The 20,368-nt window shown below is 40.9% G+C and overlaps 1 protein-coding gene across 1 annotated transcript in view; it reads left to right on the top strand.

Moving 5' to 3' along the window:
* Positions 1-2,331: 2,331 nt before the first annotated feature.
* LOC307252627 (dedicator of cytokinesis protein 3-like) overlaps positions 2,332-20,368 on the top strand; it is a gene marked incomplete at both ends in the record, with an annotated part of 48,765 nt that continues 30,728 nt past the window's right edge. The window contains 6 exon segments of the mRNA XM_080030346.1: positions 2,332-2,368; positions 8,851-8,934; positions 9,733-9,773; positions 11,713-11,768; positions 14,159-14,255; positions 20,046-20,194. Of these exon segments, the coding sequence (XP_079886472.1) occupies positions 2,332-2,368; positions 8,851-8,934; positions 9,733-9,773; positions 11,713-11,768; positions 14,159-14,255; positions 20,046-20,194 (464 nt within the window).

Genomic DNA, 20,368 nt, shown 5'->3' with positions numbered 1-20,368 from the left:
CTTAGACAAATGATGTGTTAGTGGGGTTAGTTTAAACATCTTTTATCAGTTCAAATGTCCTGAGCACCAGTTTTCTACCCCCACTCGCATGCAGTAATGTTAGATTTTCAGCGAGAATTATGAAAGCTTGTACTAATATATTTCTTTTAATTTAGTCTCGGATGTTTATTAGCTAGGAAGGATGTAGCTTATAAAACGCCCCACACTTCTAAAGCTTTATGTATGTGATTGGAACACCGCCCACAGTGTTCCACTTGAAGTAATAGACAGATGGGAGTCAGTCACATCATCGCTATGATGGAGAGAAATTACCCTGCTGAATGCTGCCCTCCCTTCCACATTGCATCAAACTCACTGGATGCTCAATATTCACCAAATCACAATTTTTTTTGGCACGATTGCCTCGTCTTTAGGACAAGACAGCTCGGTGCACTGACGTGATCAATGGGTGAGATATCGTATATTCATCCAGTTTAAGCTGAACTTTTAATTGTCTTACCACAGCAAGCTGATACATTTTCAAAATCAAGGTTGAAGAGAATGCTTGGCAGATGAACATCTTCAAGGCAAAACATTAACAGTGTTTCTGAAATGTTCACCAGGGTGATGCTGCGTGAATCTACTATGTTCAGTGCTGTACAGTGGCCTAAAGTCTACTGGCCTTAGCCCATACTAAAATAAAGGGAAGGTCTTATTGGTGGATTTTGACTGTAAACTTGACATGTGTGAAGCTCTTCAGCAAAGCAATTTGTATTTTGTACATCACTACCCCAGTGATTTTTATCAGTTACTTTATGATAAACCTGTGTGCCGCGAAGTCAATCCTGTTGGTACTTTGTGTACAAGTCTCAAGTCTCAACTCTCAGTTAGTCCAGTCAGTCAGTGTATCACATGTACATCATGACAATCAGCTGAACAGTTGACAAAATAAATAAAATATCTCCAAATGAAATGGCAAATTCCAGGGACTGCGGAATTGTACACTTCATATGAATTCAAATTCAGTCACATCTACATTACAGTTTATACTGTAGAGTTGCCGAGAATACCAAATGCTTTTCTTTCTCTCTTTACAGACATAGTCCTAAAGTAACATGTCTCGGGTCCAAAGTGGAGTAGTCCCAAGTCATATCCACACCTCTGGTTTACAGCTCGTTCATCTACAACATGAAGTTGTTAATAAGTATGTCACTGGTGAATAAATAACAACTAAAGTTCAGATTCCATCATTTATTTTATGTGAATGGCCTCAATAAATCAGCCAGTGGCTGTGTGATGTATCTCTAATGGGAAATCCACAGTTTGCCAAACCTATCAATCACATTTAAAGGGGAAATTGGCCATTAGGAATTAGTTGCATCTCATCTGTGTGGGAGCATGGCTGCACTATGACAAAGCATCGCCGGTAGTGGGTCTGTTTCTTTGAAATGACTCAACCAGGAGGTGCTTTCCCCACATGGTCCGGCCTGAGCTGTATCACGGGAGAGGCCCCCTTATGGCCAACAGCCCCCCCCCCCCACCAAAGCAACTCATTCAATCAAAAAGGGCAGGCTGCCAGCCAGCATCCAGCACCTAGCTGTTTGTATTTGTGATGGATGCAACTGCCACGCAGAGAGAGAGCGAGAGAGAGAGAGAAGGGGGCGCATATATTTGCAAATGCTTGACATCAGTGTTGACAAAACGAGTCATGTGACGACCATGAAGATGGCGCAGCTTATGGTATATTGCAGTTTTCTCAGTATTTTCTTGCACCAGCTCGACAGTTCGGACCTCTGTACGACATCGCGACCTATTACCTACTAATTACCGAGCGATGCAGCCCGTTCCTGCTGGCTGAGCATCAGCAGCCTATAGGAGCAGCTGGACTTGAGCGCGATTTGCCGAAGGGCGGGAGAAGAGGAAAAATAAAGAAATATAATTTAAAAAGCTTCGAGAATAAGAAATGTCTTCGTCCCTCTCCGAGATGCGGCTTAAATAACACCTTTAGCGGGGAGCAGAGAAAGCGCTCACCGTGTGCGTGCGAGCGTGCGCGCCTGCGTTTGTATGAGTGTGCGTTACATTAGGTGGACACGGAGACTGCATCAGACTGGAGACACACACCGGGACATAATAGAGAGGAGAGGCTTTGATGGTCCTTTCCTCCATCTCCCCCTGCACACACACAAACGTGAGGATAGTGATTCCGGTGGGGACATGTAGTCCCATGTATGAGCAGCCCGGATCATTTGTAGCCTCCAGCTCTCTCTCTCTCCTTTTTTCTTTTTTTTAGCAGCATCATCTCACGATATCGACATAATGTGGCTTGCTCTACCGGAGGGAAAATAACCAATTATGTGGAAACCTACGGAAGAGGAAAAGATCGGAGTTGGTGAGTTAATTGCACCTTTTTTATTGCCAATTTACGACGTTTGGTTTGTCAGTTTTTTTAATTGACTTAAATCATACAGCGTTGCGATGGCATGATATATTTTTGCACGGGAAACAGCCGATTTTCTTAATCGAAAGCCCGCATAGCCTAGGATATCCATCCAGCCAATGTTCCCCCTCTTGGTATGCCCATTTCACCCAATGAAAAACCCATACACTTATAATGGCTGATAAACAAGGCCAGTGACTGCATAGAAAGGCAAATTGCGTGGGATGATACAGCCCACCACCACCTTAAAGACGTTATCGAAATATGTACACAACCGCGGGCGTCGCTTGAAATCAGGCTGCTGTATTTCTCGAGTTTTGTGGATTGGTGAAGGGAGAAAAAAATGCGTCAATGTAGCATTTTAGCGTTTTCTTCTTCTGAGCATATCTGGAGGGGGTAGAGAGGAGGGGGAAACGCGATTCGTGTTGAAACCACGAGAGGGCATCGTGACTGCGTCCCTTCCAACAGGTGTAGGCATGAGCTGGAGTCATAGCCTACCTGTAGACTGAAAACTGCACCACAAAGACAGAAACCGCGCTATATGCGTTTGTGCATGTGTACACAATTAGATAGACTATGCTGAGCCCCACGACCACGACACAAGTGTCTATAGCGTATGATTATACTATAGAGGGTTTTCATTAGAGAGAATGAGTCATATCCAGATGCTCTACAGCTTGGTAGGCCTGCTACTTGCAGGGCTACTCATGCTGGCTCGCACATGATGTGCACATATAGCCCCCTCCCCCCCCCCCCCCCCCCCACACACACACAACTACACATACACTTTGTTTGGAGGCGTTACATTTGTCATGATGGTTTCAGAAAGACTGCAGGATGAGATCCCCAATGGCAATCCTCTATATCGGCATTACTAGCGGTTTTCCAGTGGTTACATCGTTTGTATGCCAATCCATCCATCCATCCATCCATTTACTTTTCCATCATATAATCACCGCGGAAACCTTTTTATAAAGTTGAAGGCGTAACATTTGGCGTTAAAACAAGGAGAGAGAGGTAGAAAGGAGGGCTCTTGTGTGTGTGTGTGTGTGTGTGTGTGTGTGTGTGTGTGTGTGTGTGTGTGTGTGTGTGAAAGCAACAGTTCGGCGCAGCCTCAGGCGCGAAGTGACCTGGCGCTGTCCATGGTGCTAAAGTGCGGGGAGGCAGGGCCGCTGTGTACCCATTCACACACAGAACGCACTGTACCCTGTAAAGCCGGCCCAATACAGTGGTCAACCCCCCTTTACTCGCCTCAGATTACGCTTTGATGTTTCGGGTTCCACACTGTAGGTGAAGTCCTGCAACGTTAACTGGCAGCAAAGCCTCAAACATAGCCTATTATCGTTCCTTCTCCTGTCTGATCTGTGTTATTGGTGGCACCACCCCCTTACCCCCACCCCAATTTATTCACCATAAATAATTGAATGTCTCTCACTTATATTACCATGCACCAGTAGGCTGTATGACACTTAGCAGGCATTTGTTTCTTTTCTCTTGTGGTATATCTTATGGGCTCCATCGAAGGAGGAAACAGTTGGAGACCACCTCATGAAAAGTTAATGTCTTTCTTAGAGCAGCTGCCTATTCATTATGTTTCTCTTGGTAGTGTTCATGCAGGAAATTATATTAGTTTGTAAATCAATGGGGCGCCAGCTAAAACCTGGATTGAATGTACTGTGGTGCTGCCAGGCTCTTTCCACTCTGGAACTGCAACTGATGATTATTTTAATCACAAAGTAATCTACATATTACTTGTTCCCCTCCACCCCCCCAAATTGGTAATTAGTCTCTTAAATGACAAAAGTACCCAAAAGCAAATATCCATTATGCAATAAAAAACTAATATATGTTACTTGTGAGATTGTCATATGATAAATTACTGATAGATTATCACATTTATAGCCATTCATTCACAAATCAATTCTTAGTTCAATCATCTTGAAATGCTTTGGTTCCCAACTTGAGTCACGGATAGATTTATCTCATAAAAGGGGCTATATTGGGAGAATTTCTTTACACTTTTATTGGAAAAAGGCTTGACTGACTGTGCAGCAGAACCTGCTCAAACAAGAGAGAGTGGAATGAATCCACTGGCTTTATCTGTGTCCACATGGCTCGGACAAAACACTACTGTTGCGCAGCACATGAAATAATAGAGCAGACTAGGCCACCAATATCTGCAATGGCCAGCTCTAGGATCAAATGTGTTCATGACAGAAGAAAATATAGAGCTAATGTTCAAGTGAGAGTGGGATTAGAGAGATTAATGTTGCCCAAAGAAGCATTTCTTTGTCCTTACAACCATGATTTTGACCCTTAATCTCATCCACAGTGGAAAGTTGCCCAGCCTCATTATGAAGAGCACAGGCACCGAAACAGAGTCACAAAGTTATTTAGTATTTTATTCTACTGTACATTAATAATGCTTGTGATGAGGTCATCATCTCACAGCTATACAGACCACTGAGGCTGCGTAGTAGGCTATGCCTCCATATCTGTGACACTGATTAGGGATCAGTTATGGTAAAATGCTCCTCTGCCTCCATGGCAGATATCCTTAGGTTAGCAAGACATCAGAGCAGCAGTGTGTCTGAGTAAGTGAGTGTGCATTCAAGTCGTGCTGAACAACATGACTGAGTGGGCGAAGCTCAAAGACCGTTGTGTAATTGTTGACTTTGTTAGATCTGGGACAGGGCTACTGAAGCAAGGAAGGCAGGACCTGCATCCTCACATTGCATTACTGGAACAGTTTAACCAGACCACCACAACTTCAGTTGTACCAGTTATGATTGAGACTGGTCTTAAAATGCCTTTAGAAAAGTTAAGTTATCTTCATTGCTGCAATTAAATGAACACAACATTCTCTTTAATGCATTGTTTCTCAGTACAGTGTTGCAGTTAGCACTCAGTTGTTTAAAATAATAGCGGACAAGTATGAGTTATAACAGTGTTTACTGTTGTACTGGCAGGATTTTGATGATTTCTCCCCCACTTTCTGCCTAATATTTCTCTCCTGTGGGCCATTGTAGAATTGGCTACTGTATATGTCTCTCACTCATACTAAAGCAAGGTCATCAGGCCATGCTTGCTGTGCTTTAGGCTTCACTATATTACATCGAGAGAAAAGTATTTTTTAAAACATGGCAGCATGTAATAATATTTACACTTAAAGGGGACACTATCAAATAAAGAAAGTATAGCTTACATAATGGATTTGGCTTGACCATCAAACATATTATAGATTTCTGCCTTAATATTTAAATTTTCAGCTGAGCATATCACATAGAATGACAGGAAATGGGTGTAAGTGTAAAGGCAGGGTTCAAAGGTCACCCTCCATCATGCTGTCTCCTAAGTAACTTGGATTGGCCTTTCTTTTTTTCTTTTCTTTTTTGTAATGACAAACTTTCTGGAATTTTTCTTTCATCAGTGGTTTGGTTTGGGTGTCAGTGCAGGAAATATTGCAAACACAGTAATGTGATTTGAACACTTTCACACTCTAAATGGTCATCCTGTTTATACTAAATGTGATGCAAGAGTGGCACAAGACAAACGTCTCAACTGTGATTTGTGATTGATTGTTATGGAAATGAATTCAATCTATTCTTGTTTCACGCCAAGTCGCCAACAAAGACAAACTGGATTCTTAAGAGACTGTTCTAAGGCAAAAAAAACAAAAAAAACAGAGAAATGTTGTGTGCTTGTTTGTCTGCTGACAATACACAGTAAATATCTACTCTATATCTACGAGTCTGTTTAATTCTTGAAGTGTAAAAGCATTTAAAGTAACCACACAAAATAAAAAATAAAATGCTTGGCTACAGGCTGTAATTCTCCTTGGTTATCTTGGCAGGACTATTTCAAATGTTCTCCTTACTCCTTTACTGCACTTGTTACCGTGTGGAGGCATGGAGTAAGACATACAACTCATATATATACACTATACAGTATATACCATGGAAGAAGACAATACCATATTATACATACAGTGGATTCAATTGGGTTAAACAGTCATATCAGATATTAAAAATTACAAACTCAGTTATTTGTTAAGTGTTTTGTCATTGGTTGTGTGCACACACATATAAAGGTTGAGCACTAGCAGGTCACATGTGGTAAACCTTTTGATGTTACTTGTTTTGACAAGGCGGCTCTTTTTCAATCCTGAAACTTTTATTGTTCTGTTTAAGATTGGTGCTTATATTTTGTGTAAAATTGTATGTTGCAAGTGTAGGAAAATGAATCCTCAACTCTATAATGGAAGAGTGATTCAGCTTTTTGCATGGCCTTTGTTTGGGTCTTTTGCATTAATTCGCTAATGTTCGATAATAATTTATGAAAAAGGCTTTCCATTTCTTTGCTTTTTCACGGCAACTGAAAGTCACAAGCAGATTCAACGAATGCAGAAATTAGGCTACTTTGTTGTTAAGTTGTAGCTTCTTATCTCTGCTGTAGGTGCTGTAACTTCTCAGACCTTTGATGAATAGAAAGTCTGAGGGCAGGGGACATCAGAATTGAGGGAATATCAATTCTAAAAATGCAGGACTATAAACTGAGTGGGGCCCCTTTACGGAGGCTGGCCTACCGGCACTGGTACAGCTGGCTGAAATGACGCGCAGGTGTGCTTATATCTTAGTTTTGACTTCTTCTGAATAATTAAATTTTCTTAAACAAAGATTGGATTGAATCTACTTTACATTTCAAAAGCAAGCTATAACCCCAAAACCGAAATGTCAATCATACATGTGTTTGATAGTTTATGAGTAGATAAATGCGGGGGGTATTTGCGTAACGAGTTGACATCTATAAATGTCATACATGGAACAATGGAGGTGTGGTTAGCATGAGGTAAGAGGAGAGTGGAGCAACATAATTCATACCAGTGGGTTCCATGGTTGCACAACAGCCGGCATTACTTGCCATGGACCATGCATGGGCCTAAATAGAGGGACAGTCTGGATTGTATGGTTGCTGAGAAGAAAACACTTTGCTTTTGCCAACATCTTCTCCTGCCCATCCCGTCAGTCCTTCCAACATCCTACGTTCAACATGTCGAGGACTAGAGATGAATTTTGCTGGACATGTTGCGAGGATATGCTAATTCTCTGCAGCTTTTTTAGGCACAATGAGGGAGTGTTGACACAGCTTGGAGGTTTTGAAAGTGAACGAACAGCACTATGAAAATATGAGCCTGTGTGAAGCGCCCGGCTCTCTCGAACATGACAATCTCATCTTGTTCTGACGTGGCCTCCGCTGAAGACTTTTCGAAGGGTGTGAGTGCAGGTTTTGCAATTCAAATGAAATAGAGAATATTAAAGAGTAGGACTCTCAAATAAGAAATCCTTGGCCCTTGCCAGTAAAGTGGCCGGAGGCAGACTGAAAAAGGTGACAAGGAGGCTCTTTAAGTCCATCTATCTCCCTCTACCCTCTAACACATGCCCAATACGCTTGAATTGAACTCTAGTGCCATCCATAATCATGCCATTTTAAAATGCCCAGATCCCTGCAGCAGTTACAGTGAAGAAAGCCCCTCCAGTTTGTGGATGATCTGTTGCCATAGTTACCCGAGCACAGGAACTGAGAACTTGCTACCCTCCCAAGCCCCTCCTTTCCTTCTTCCCCCTCCCTGGGTCCCCTGGCTAGTTCATTAGCATAATGATTCATACCAAACTCTCCTTGAAGGGCCACCATTTGTAGATTTAAAAAAATAAAATTGTCAGTGGAGCCCTGTCATTGTTAAACAAGTGTGTCTTTACTGAGGCTTGTTTGCTGTATGTAACGTGGCTCATGGTGCAGTGCTGCACAGATAAAAGCAGGCTCAAGAGGCCATCATATTATTAAATGTCTTCACTGTGGTATCCATCCCCTGAGGAATAATCTTCTTAATCTGGGTTTGTGTCAAAAAACGCTTCTGTGTACGGTCAAAAAATGCATGATGCTGCCTAACAGGTTACATTGATGATTTATGCTAAATCAGCATTTAGCCACACTACTTAGCATTTTGTGTGGGCTCTATTTTTGGGAGACAGTTCAATTAATTTAGCATTGCACAAAAATCAGGCCGCTTAAAAATTAATTGCCTATTAAAATGACTACCCATTCCAGGGCGGGAGCTTGTTTACAGTTTGCAAAGCAGTGGATCCTGTGTGACAGAGGTTTTAAATGTTTGCATTAAACAGCTTTATTAAAAGACCTGCTCCAGCCCCACAACACATGCTGTGTGTGCAGTGCACACCACAGTGTGGGGGATGAACCTTGCTTAATCAGAGGTCAAAAAGATAGAAAAAAAAGCATCTTCATCCATAATGTATAATTTCCCTTCACACGCAGCGCTTATGTAAGACTACTACTGTATAAGGTCAAATACTTATTATTTTTTTATTTTTTTTTACCACTGTTGTCTTATGATTCTATTTTTCTCTTTTTCTGCACAGTAATCTGCAACTTTCGGTCACCAACATGTCAGGCCCTGGTCCTGGAGATTGGGGAAACTGTACAGATTCTGGAGAAGAGTGAAGGTAAAGGCAATCATATCTCCTATGGTTTAACAGAGACACCCTTTTGTGTTTGATTGTAAATAATGGCATTTATGTAGGTTGCATTTTCACCCAGTGCCTTTGTCCTCAATATTTTATCTGGGAATTTGAGGATTTCAATTAGAACTAACTTTGAGGAAATTACATTCAATGTGTTTTTTAGACTATATATTTCAATTTGAACACTTTTATACCAAACAGATGAAGAATACGGTATTTAGGACTTTGTGTAGCCTATAGGACTAGGCTATGTATGCTGGTAGGCTACAAATTATGGGAGAATATTTTGGGGACAAATGAGGGGATTTACGAGGGGGGACATTTTACTTGTAATGTAATGTTACTTTATTTGAACAGGGACAATGTACAAAAGAAACATTAACCTTAAGGAGTGATGAATTGTACCAGGTTTTAGCAAATTGCTAAAGGTTAAGTCTACTTCAGTTTAGTTGTTGATTTCCAGATATATTTCCTTGAAATAACTGCACCATTGAAGGAAAAATCTGAATCTAAAAATGGTCCTACATTTCAAGTAATCTAACTATATAATAGAGAAAAGTATGTCTGTGTGTGTCGGTATCATTCCTATTCTAATCTCTCCCTGTCCCCTTACCCTAACCCTAACCACCCAGCTGTGATCCCTGAACCTAATCGCCATTTTCAGGAACATAGGGCGAGCTGTGGGGAACATAGGGCCTAATTTTGAGGGAAGGAAAATCTTAGCAATGTGGGAACATAGGGCTGACTGGTTTTCTGACGTGCACTTTGTTTTTGCTTTAGGATGGTACAGAGGCTTTTCCACCAAGAAGCCTTCCCTGAAGGTAATTATAACTAAATACGCCTACACATTACTGGTTTGACATTGTGTTTATTCCTGCATGCAACACGCAGGCAAAAAAAAAAATAGAAATAGGTAAACGCTATTTGTACTACAGTTTAAAACCAAGAATGTTAACTAAATGTATTGTTGGACAAGGTAGTGTTTAATAGACTAACTAAGATATTTACAAAGAAAGAGTGAAGTGTCTTCTAAACATCTATAAAAGGTTGCTTTGTAATATACAAATAAGTCTCCAATGAGCCTTTTTCCAGAGGTGCTTTCATAAGGACCACATTTTAACCAAGTCGCTCTTGCTCTACTGCACAACTGCACTTAATGTGGTGACATGTTCAAGATGTCAAAAAAACATAACAAAGAGACAACAAAAGATGAAATATCATAACACACTGCATGCACCTCACATGTGTATAATACACACCTTGGTATGAGGCACACGTCAGCTCTTCCATTTCTTCTAAATCGTATCAATACACTTCACAGATGCACCACTGAGTTTTATTCTCTATTACCACTGTGCTTTTTTCCTTCCTTCTTTGGAAAATCCAAATGTTATTTTCAGCCAGCAGATGGTGCAATTAGTAATCTGAAAATCAGTCATTATATAAAAAGAAACGAATAAAAAATAACATTCAATCAGGGGGGCGCTCGTGGTGTTGTGGTTAGTGCGCCCCCACCCTAGAGGCTCAGCGGACCCGGGTTTGAATCCAGCCCGGGTCCTAATCTGCATGCCATTTTCCTAATTTCATCTCAAGCATGAAAAATGCTTTAACACATTTGAAATTTAAAATAATAACATTCTATTTAATTGTAATGCATAAAACTAAGGAAATAGTTTCTTCATTAACTTCCTGACTGATGCAGCTCACTCCTTGTGGTTTTATATATTTGATCAAGGCACAAAGAAAGTTAAGATGGAAGGACATTGCGATTAAAGCTAAACTTTTCAGTTCAGAGTCTGTGCATGCTGCGTCATTATGACAGATCCCCGGCACAGTTAATGCTCAGTAAGAAGAGCCTATAGGTGCAGAATGATACAACAGCATCACTGCTGGCAGAGATCAATACTCTGCACTGCAGCAAGTTGTTATCATATACTGTATGAGAGTATCCAATAGGATTGATCGTTCAGTAAAGGATGTGTATGACAGATTCCATAGATCATAGCATGTGGCAGAGTTGGAGCATCATTATACAAAGTTGGTGAACAAAAATGTGAAGGTTGCATTTCCACAATATCAGCAGTATTTTAGGAAAGACAGATACCAGTATTTATTACTGGAACATGAGAGCAGCAGGCCATTTTTGCCATTTTGAATGTCCGCACTGCTTTAAACTGAAATGTCAGATGCTAAAGTGTTACAGTATGTGAGGATGTTTTAAAGAAAGCACAAAAGCTGTCCAGTCCTGATAAATGTAGGTGTTAGTTGCTACATCATGCTGTCCTTCTCTTCTCTCATCAGCTATTTAAGGTTCTTACTAACACCCCTCCATTTTGTTATGTACTGTGCTGCCCACACTCAGTCGCCCCCATACTCTCTCTGTGGTGTGAGAATTAATCGTGCTCACTGTGGCCAATTTTTCCACATCTGGCAGATTAGAATAAGAAAGATGAAGTGCAACGGCGGCAGTGGGCACCACTCGGTCTCTCATGCCCTTCCCTTTGCTAAGCCAGGCCACAATAGGGCTCCCAGCACGTTGCTTTGCCTCTTGTCTCTGTAGCATGCGTGCAAACAGTAATGGGCTTTAAAATCTATTTTTTTTTCCTTTTACTTTGCATGGCAGAAAATGTAAGCGTGCAGCCAAGCAGAAACTGCCATAATACCTACATGTACTATACATACTGTTGCAGGAGAATTAAGAAGGTAATCCTGTCACACTCTGTAACACCTCTGTGTCTTCCCCCCACTCTCTGTCCACAGGGTATTTTCCCAGTCAGCTATGTCCATTTGAAGAAATCCACAGTGACCAACAGAGGGTAAGTTGCCTGATGAAGGATTTTCATTTGAGCTTGTCCCACATCAGGGAAGCACTTTGACAAAACATTTTTAAAGTTTATTTTCTATGAGAACAACATGTAACCTACTATGATATATTCAACATCATACAATTCAAATATTTACAGCATTTACATTACACAGTTTGAATGTTAACTGAGAATGATTTTAAAGTAGTAAAGTAAAACGTGTATTCATCAATGTATTTCCATGAATTCTATTCTGAGTTGGCGACACACTGCCACTGAATGAAACCCATGACAGACCTGATGAAGCAGATGAGCTGAATTTCCTAGTGTTAATCTCTGGATAAATGCAGAACTTTGATTAGTTGCTATTATTGATCACAAATATTTAAAGCTGCAAGGAAATGTTTTTTTGTTGTTGTTGTTGTTGGGCGCTTTAGTGTGGATCTATTACATCATGGCCAATATGCAGTGTGCTCATTGAGGTCAGGATTTGGTTGGTATGCCCTAATCACATTAACAGCAAAGCTTTACAAATGTACTGCAGAGGGCCTGCATAATATTTAGTAACTTAATTTTTCTTACATAAGTAACTTACTGTGTTTGGGAAGTGTCAAAACCTCAAGGATTCCAACTCTGCATGCCATACAAAGCTATAGGAGAACAAAGCAGGTCTCTCATTAACTCAGTCTTAATATAAATCCGACAAAAATAAGATAAAAAAAAAAGTTGAGACTGTGTTGGTCGTCCTGTTTTGCGTTTGGCAGTTTAGCAATATACTGTAACAATCGATTTAATATGTCTGGCTGTATAAGGCATCTTTAGGCAGTGTTGCACACTGGTGAGCTGGGCTTCTGTATGGGAAAGTTGAATTAACAGATTAACATAAGTATATTGAGGTACATTAATTAATGTCAGGTATTTAATCTTCCCAAAACAAGTTTTTCATTAATGCAAGCTTTCCTTTTTTATAACCACCCAATGAACTACATCATGCTATTTTTCAATGATGTTAAGAGTGAAGTAACATCTGGTACACATATAGAAAATACAAGTACATAATTTTATATAGGAAGAGAGTGCAGCTCAAACTACTGAAGCTGTGTGCAACATGAGCATTGATTTCTCTGTACAGATCCATGGCTACCACATACTAGCAATAAAGATTCATCAACAGATCAATTGTGGTGATCCAATCTTCAAAATAATTTCCACTGGGCAGCTGCAGACATGCATGCACTTCTCTCTCATACACTTGCCGGTCATCTACAGTTCATAACACAATAGCCAGCCATGGCTGTAGAGGCCAGAATAAAGGCAAAGACAAAAGCAGCCAGCAAAGCTCTTTATCAGTCTGAACCCATGGATGTTAAATCTGCAGGCTGGGATCTGCGGCTCAGTGTGGACTGGGAGTTTGCTATTATATCCCCAACCTCCATTTGAGCTTCCACATAGCAGGAGGGCTCTTGTTGTTTGCACTTGTGGTGATAAAAAGCAACAATGATACGTTGTAGAAGCAAAAAGGTTTATTTTCAATCAATAGCAAGAAACTCCGCGGAGGGTCACTAGTTCCAACACAGGTAAGTATGTTACAAGGAGTGACAACCTTTCCTTAAATCGTCACATATTTAAGGAACATTTACTCGTAGGAGAGACAGGCAAGGGAGGGGGACGTAGGAGACAGGTAGACAGGTAAGCTGGGTGGGGGAAGAGGAGGGAGGCAGACAGGTTGAGATATACATTCATATTATAATCGTGGGTGGGGCAGGCTGACCCAGAACAGCAGGAGGCTATCTGCAGGAACATTGTCCTCTTTCAAATGTATAGTCAGGCTGGCTAATCTCCCTCCACACACTCAAACAATTAAAAGTGCAGACTTGGAAATAGACATTATAATAGCTCCAGGAGTTGCACTTTGGGGAATCTGCTTTGCTGTCTCATGGAGTTAATGAGGTGACACAAGTGATACATATCTGTAGTTCTCCCTGCCCCCGACAATCAGCCTGACTCATTCGGTAATGGACGGATATGCTACCCTTGCCGTGAAAACAGTGATACAGCATTGAAGATAACACGTGTCACCGGATATCTAACCTTTGGTTTAATGTTTCTCCAAGGTGCTCACACAGGAAGGATCTGTGATGGAGTTTTTACTGGAGTGCTCCACCCCCCTCCTTTACTGCAGCCAGAGAAAATCTCATTATTCTTCATGATATTACCCCTTCATGTTTTCTTAGCTGTTACTTCTTTTAGAAAATGGCCCTGAAAGATTGTCATAACCTGTCTGTGGTTTTATGTGTTTATATTTTCACTTCTAATGACTGCAAAAGTAATCGCATATTGGTGCCCATCTCTGATATGTGTGTGCACGTTCTTACATTGATGTACATGTCATTTCTCTTTAGGCTGTGTGAGACAGTGGTACCCCTTGAGGATCCTATTATCACAGAGACCACATCCACCCTGCAGGAATGGGGCATCTTATGGAAGCAGCTCTATGTGGTCAGTAGTGCTATTTTTACAGTACATAACACTCAAATCAAAACGAAACAACAATCAATAAATATGAGACTAAATCTAACATAACTGAGACTTCCAAGGGAAACAGCGTTAAAAACAGCTTCTGCAACAAAGGAAATTACATCTACAGTATCATTGCTTCATTTGCATCCTCTTTTGTGGGTCGGCTGGATTTGGATTTTCCAGAGTGTTTTTCTTCCCTGCAACTAATTTAACACCTGATATAACCAGTTCTGCCGTCAATTGCAGTAAATAGCCTGAGATACAGCCCAAACATACAGTGACAGCTTCTTTAGATGTTTCCCCATAGCATGTCGTTCTGTCAGTCTACATTTTCATATTCCATTTATGTAGGAATAAGAAATGGTGGCTGGACACAGATAATGGCCTACAGACCTGTCGTACGCAATTTCATGCCGTGTCATTCAGCCATTGATTGATCTTGGCTTTCCTCTGCTAGTTTCTGCATCGTCTTAAGATCCAGCACTGCTGGCCACCTTCACTCAGCCGTTACTTGCCGGGCAAAAGTGATTACTGTAAACCTAAAGCATCCTTAATCCCGCTGCATGTCGAGGGGGCAGGCATGCAGTAGTCGTTGGTAGGGGTTTGAGTTTGAAGCAGAGTGGATGCGTTGTGGAGCTGGCAGCCAGTTTTTACATAACCTCTCACTGAGGACTGCTCATGCTCTGAGCGACTAAGGAGCCTAAGGCAATGGTGTGGTGATGTAACTTGCTCTCAAGCTCGACTAATGTGGAGCGCTGATTTAGCTGTGCTTGTTTTGGTGCTCAACCCCTGTGTGATATGGGCCACGTTGTCACAGTTGCATCCATAATAATAGGCTGTGGCACTGGCTAGATGTTGATGCATTTCACTATATTGTTACTTCAGGGGGCAATGGCCTAAGCGTTTGTATCCATCATGATGTACGTAATTAGCCCAGCAGAATAGATGTCTGAGAGGGCTCATGAGCTTCCTGAAAAAAATCTTTGTTTTTCAACAGCAGCTACCAGCCTTTTAGAACGTGCAGTGTTTATCCTCATTAAATTTACATGGGTTTTGTGGCAGCCCTTAATCTTTGCATTTATGTATACAAACCTGGGCTTCTAATGTGGACTTTTCGTACCATTAGGGAGAACAGAAAATGTCTGAATTAAAAGGGTTGTCCTTGATCCAACAGAAATGGTGATGGAATTCATTATTGTGAGAAGGTTACAGCAGACTTGCAAGGGAAATGCATTTTTTTGTTTCATTAACCAAACCAGTGGGCTTTCAAATTCAGTATCAGCAGATATTTTTCTGCATGGTCAGAAGGTCATTTAAAAAGAATCTTGTTCACACTTTTACTGAATATAAAATAATTCACCAGACTCCTGCATATTGTTTTTGTCAGTGTCCAGCTTTCTAGTTATAAAGTACTACAATACAGTATATAAAACAGATGCTATCTGCGAAGAGTTTAATTAAAGGTCAGCTATTATGCAAAAAACACTTTTTAATGCTGTTTCAACATCAATATGGGTCCCTTGTGTGTCTAGAGATTCCCAAAGTATGAGAAAAAACAGCCCCCTCTCTTTCTCCACCTCCATCTTTATGAAAACTTTTTATGAAAAACCCCAGTCTGATTTCTCTACCCACATGACCTCATAAGGGGAGAAGCCATGCCCCCACATAACCAACCTAACTCACCATTACCCCCAGCTGTAGCAACTGTCAGTTAGAGTTAAGCCCCTATCTCACTGGGCTGCGACTGTTTGCGACAAGTTGGAGACTGCATTCGCAAACGAGTCTCTAAACTGTCTCCAAACGTTCGCGGAGGTCTCAATTTCCTCGCATGAGTCGCAGAGCCGCGCAGTCTTGTCGCATGAATTTTGAACATGTTCAAAAAAAGTGTGCGACAAATCAGTCTCAAAATAGTCTCAGAGTCGTCGCAGGTGTGTCGCACGCGTCGCAAACCCTTCTCAATTTAGTCTCCGCGAGTCAGAAAGTGCGAGGAGTGTGAGACAACTTTGCGAGGGTTTGGCGAGTGTTTGGCGACATATGAAACTAAATTACCGACTGCTTTGAGGCAAAAATGAGACTGACATTCCGTTCGTGCGACACTCGCCAGACGTTCGTGAGACATAAATGCGACCTCCCGGCAAGGACATTCGCAAACGTGTCGTAAGTAGCAACTCAGTGAGACTGCAAGTGAAAATTGTCGCAAATTGGCATATTTTGTCGCAATTTTGTGTCTCCAACTGGTCGCAAACAGTCGCAGCCCAGTGAGATAGGGGCTTTAAACAGGCAGTTAGATTCAGGGCCAATCAGAACAGACTAGGCTTTTTGGAAGATGGGGCTTAAGGCCAGGACACACCAGTCCGACTACCCGAAATTGGTGACTGCCGATTCAGGGAGCTCCAGTCTTCCCGTCGCGGCCGAAAAAGTGCAAAGAACACACCAAACCGACTGTTGCTTTTCCGTACGCTCTGCGCTTGCGCGGGACGTAATGGCTCCATAACAGCAGGTGGCGCTAATCTGTATTGTGGCCCGAAAAAATACGGAAGCCGGAAATGATGGGACGGCTCTCTAGACCTTAAACATAGATAGAAATACGTATTTATATTTATGGACCATAAAGAGCACCATTTTTAGCAGAGAGTGTCGAGCATGGTGTCGAGCAGGGTTGAAGCATGTGAGTACTCGCTGAACGAAACAAACAAACATATTAAATCGATGGCTAACTGTTGTTAGCTGTTTGTGCTACCCGCCTCACTTCCGGGCTTCACTGATTCGCTAGCCCTCCACAAATCAAATTGCTCCAACTGAAAGACTGTCCGCCGCCAAAAGAAGCCCGACGACATCAACGTCGACCGATTTCACGGCACACACCAAACAGATTCGTGTCTCCGAGCCCTCCCGACTCTACGACGGCGATTATCGGGCCGGTGTGTCCTGGCCTTTAAAGAGACAGGCTCTAAAACATAGCGTTTCGGACAGAGGCTGAAAATAGGATTTAACTATAACACCAAGAAATATGAAGGTTATTTTGGATACAACAACAAATTGTTTCTAGTAAAAACACAAATTACAATTTTGAACCTGAAAATTAGCATAATATGTTACCTTTAATAGTCTCCATATATACATATACAGTATATGGAGATTACCGAAGAATGCAAATACAGTCCCCTCCAATAGTATTGGAACAGTGAGGCCAATTCCTTTATTTTTGCTGTAGACTGGAAACATTTGGGTTTGACACCAAAATATGAATATGAGACAATAGATCAACATTTCAGCTTTCATTTCCAGGTATTTACATCTGGATCTGATACACAACTGAGAAGATAGCATTTTTTGTAAAGGAACACCAAATTTTTTAGGTGAGCATAAGTACTGGAACAGATAGACTTAAAATAAATTTAAGTGAATAAGACTTAATATTTTGTTGCAAATACTTCGCTTGCAATAACTGCATCAAGCCTGTGACCCATTGACATCACACAACTTTTGCATTCTTCTTTTGTGATGTTTTTCCAGGCTTTCACCGCAGCCTCATTCAGTTGCTGTTTGTTTTGGGGGGTTACTCTCTTCACTCTCCTCTTTAGCAGGTAAAATGCATGCTCTATAGGGTTTACGTCTGGAGATTGACTTGGCCAGTCTACAACTTTCCATTTCTTGCCCCTGATGACCTCCTTTGTTGTTTTTGCAGTTTTTTTAGATCATTATCTTGCTGCATGATGAAGGATCTTCCAATCAGATTGGTTGCATATTTCTTTAAATTGGCAGACAAAATGTTTCTGTAGACTTAAGGCGAGACACCCCAGGTGAATAGGGATTTTTCTTTAACTTGTAGATATCATCACGAAACTTTGCCAGTTGATTACTGACACTAACACAATTATTTTTTGTATTACATGTTTTTCTTTAGTATTATATTAAATATGCAAATATGGCAATATTTAACCAATTGTGCGTAAATTTGGGTCATTTTTCGAGAAAAAATTTGAGATGTTGGATAAAGCCAGAGTTAAAATCTCTATTTTATTTTAAGCACATATTAGTTTCTAAGGTTTTTACACAACAGATTTTGGATACAGCCTTTTTTCATTTAATAAATAAAAAAATACTATGTACATGTCTTAGAAATGCATTTTAGGCATGTTTTTAGGAGGAAAATGTATCATAAATCAGACAATTAACAATATATTAACAAATCCTTCTGTAAAAACCTTTAAAATAGTGCTATGAATGATTATAGAAAGTTTGGTTGATGTCAGTGGTCTAGAAGTTGAGATATCTTTCGCACAGTATTGGAAAAAGCTCATTTTGAGAAAACGGCCGTTAAAGATAAAAACGTGAATTCTGCTGATAATCACTGATGATAGCTAGAGAGTAATTTATTGAATTAGGCCCTACACCCGTCAATGCCATATAGGCCTACCACTGCTTAACATATAAACCATAGCATAGTAACATTTACATCCACATGCTAATTTAAACGTGATTCATTTATTATTAGCCACTGTCTGTCAACCTGCTCCGGAGTCGGCACAGACGCTCTCTCTCCCCACCATGTCCCCTCTGATCCTCTGACAGTCTGTGTCTCTCCGACGTGATCGGCGTGATTTACATGTCTTTAACACTTCTCCCCTTCAAATGGCGATCATGTAGTGTCCGTAGCCAATTGATTAAGTATTTTTTTTGTGTTGGTTTGGCATATTTTCGACGTTTTTCCCATTTTATTTTGTGATTTTCGAGCTACCGCGGCTAGCATCACGTGATGCCTTTTAGCGAATCACATCGTCAGAAATGTGCATTAGCCAATGAGGTCGCGTTCCTAGCATTGAATCCCTCTTCACACTTTCACGATTGGTTACTGATACAAAGGAAATGACCATATTTGGATCAGATAACGTTGTTCTTGAGATTCAGAGCTTTCCAACAGTACCATGGTTATTATGATTCATACAGCGGTCGCGGTGCTGTATGTTACGTTAGAATGCTCACTTTTGACGAATTTAGGAGCAAAATACAGACGCAAGCAGTCAAAGTTTAGTAAAATAAACACCTAAAACGTATATTTTGGACCTTTTATCCATACTAGTATGAAAGAAGAGATGTTATGGAAGCTAAATAGGCACAAATCTCAAAATTGACCAGTGCTTAAAAAAACGATGTTTTTGCCTGCCGTGTCTCGCCTTAATTTTGCTGTTGCCATCATGTGTTACTGTGTTGTTGTCAAGATGAACCTTTACCAAAGCGATGGAAAGGCTAAAGTTTGAAGAAAGAAATTATCTTCTCATGATCCCAAACATACAAGCTAGTCAGTGAAACACGGTGGAAGTAATTTCATGGCTTGGGCTTGCATAGCTTCTTCTGGGACGGGCTCATTAATCTTCATTGATGATGTAACACATGATGGCAACAGCTAAATGAACTCTGAAGTCTACAGAAACATTTTGTCTGCCAATTTAAAGAAAGATGCAACCATACTGATTGAAAGGTCCTTTTGCTCACTTAAAAATGTGGTGTTCCTTTACAAACAATGATATTTTCTCAATTGTGTATCAGATCCAGATGTAAATACCTGGAAATGAAAGCTGAAATGTTGATCTATTGTCTCATATTCATCTTTTGTTGTCAAACCCAAATGTTTCCAGTCTACAGCAAAAATAAAGGAATTACCCTCACCATTCCAATGCTATTGGAGGGGACTGTATATATATACTGTATGTTACTATAGAAGGAGATCACATGAGCTAACTACATCTTCTGTGGCTTCACCAATAGAAACACAAGGTGGATCTGTTCCACAAACTGCGTCATGTGATGAACGAGCTCATCGACCTGCGTCGGCAGCTGATCCAGGGTCACCTCGCCCAGGACCAGACCCGGGAGATCAAGCGGCACATCACAGTGCGGCTTGACTGGGGCAACGAGTGAGTTACTCTTGCACTGAATGCATCATATCAAGATATTGGGCATGCTCTGCAACATTTGTTTTTAATTTTGGGCTACCGAATAATTTTATTTTTCTTAGACACTGGAAAGATCTACAGCACTAGCTGAGTGGGTGTGTAATAGCATCCTCTATGATGTAATTTCATGGTCAT

Source organism: Ammodytes marinus, assembly GCF_949987685.1.
Source record: "Ammodytes marinus genome assembly, chromosome: 7".
Taxonomy (NCBI): domain Eukaryota; kingdom Metazoa; phylum Chordata; class Actinopteri; order Uranoscopiformes; family Ammodytidae; genus Ammodytes; species Ammodytes marinus.
The sequence above is the reverse complement of the archived record's forward strand: the minus strand, read 5'-3'. Positions and strand labels throughout refer to the sequence as shown.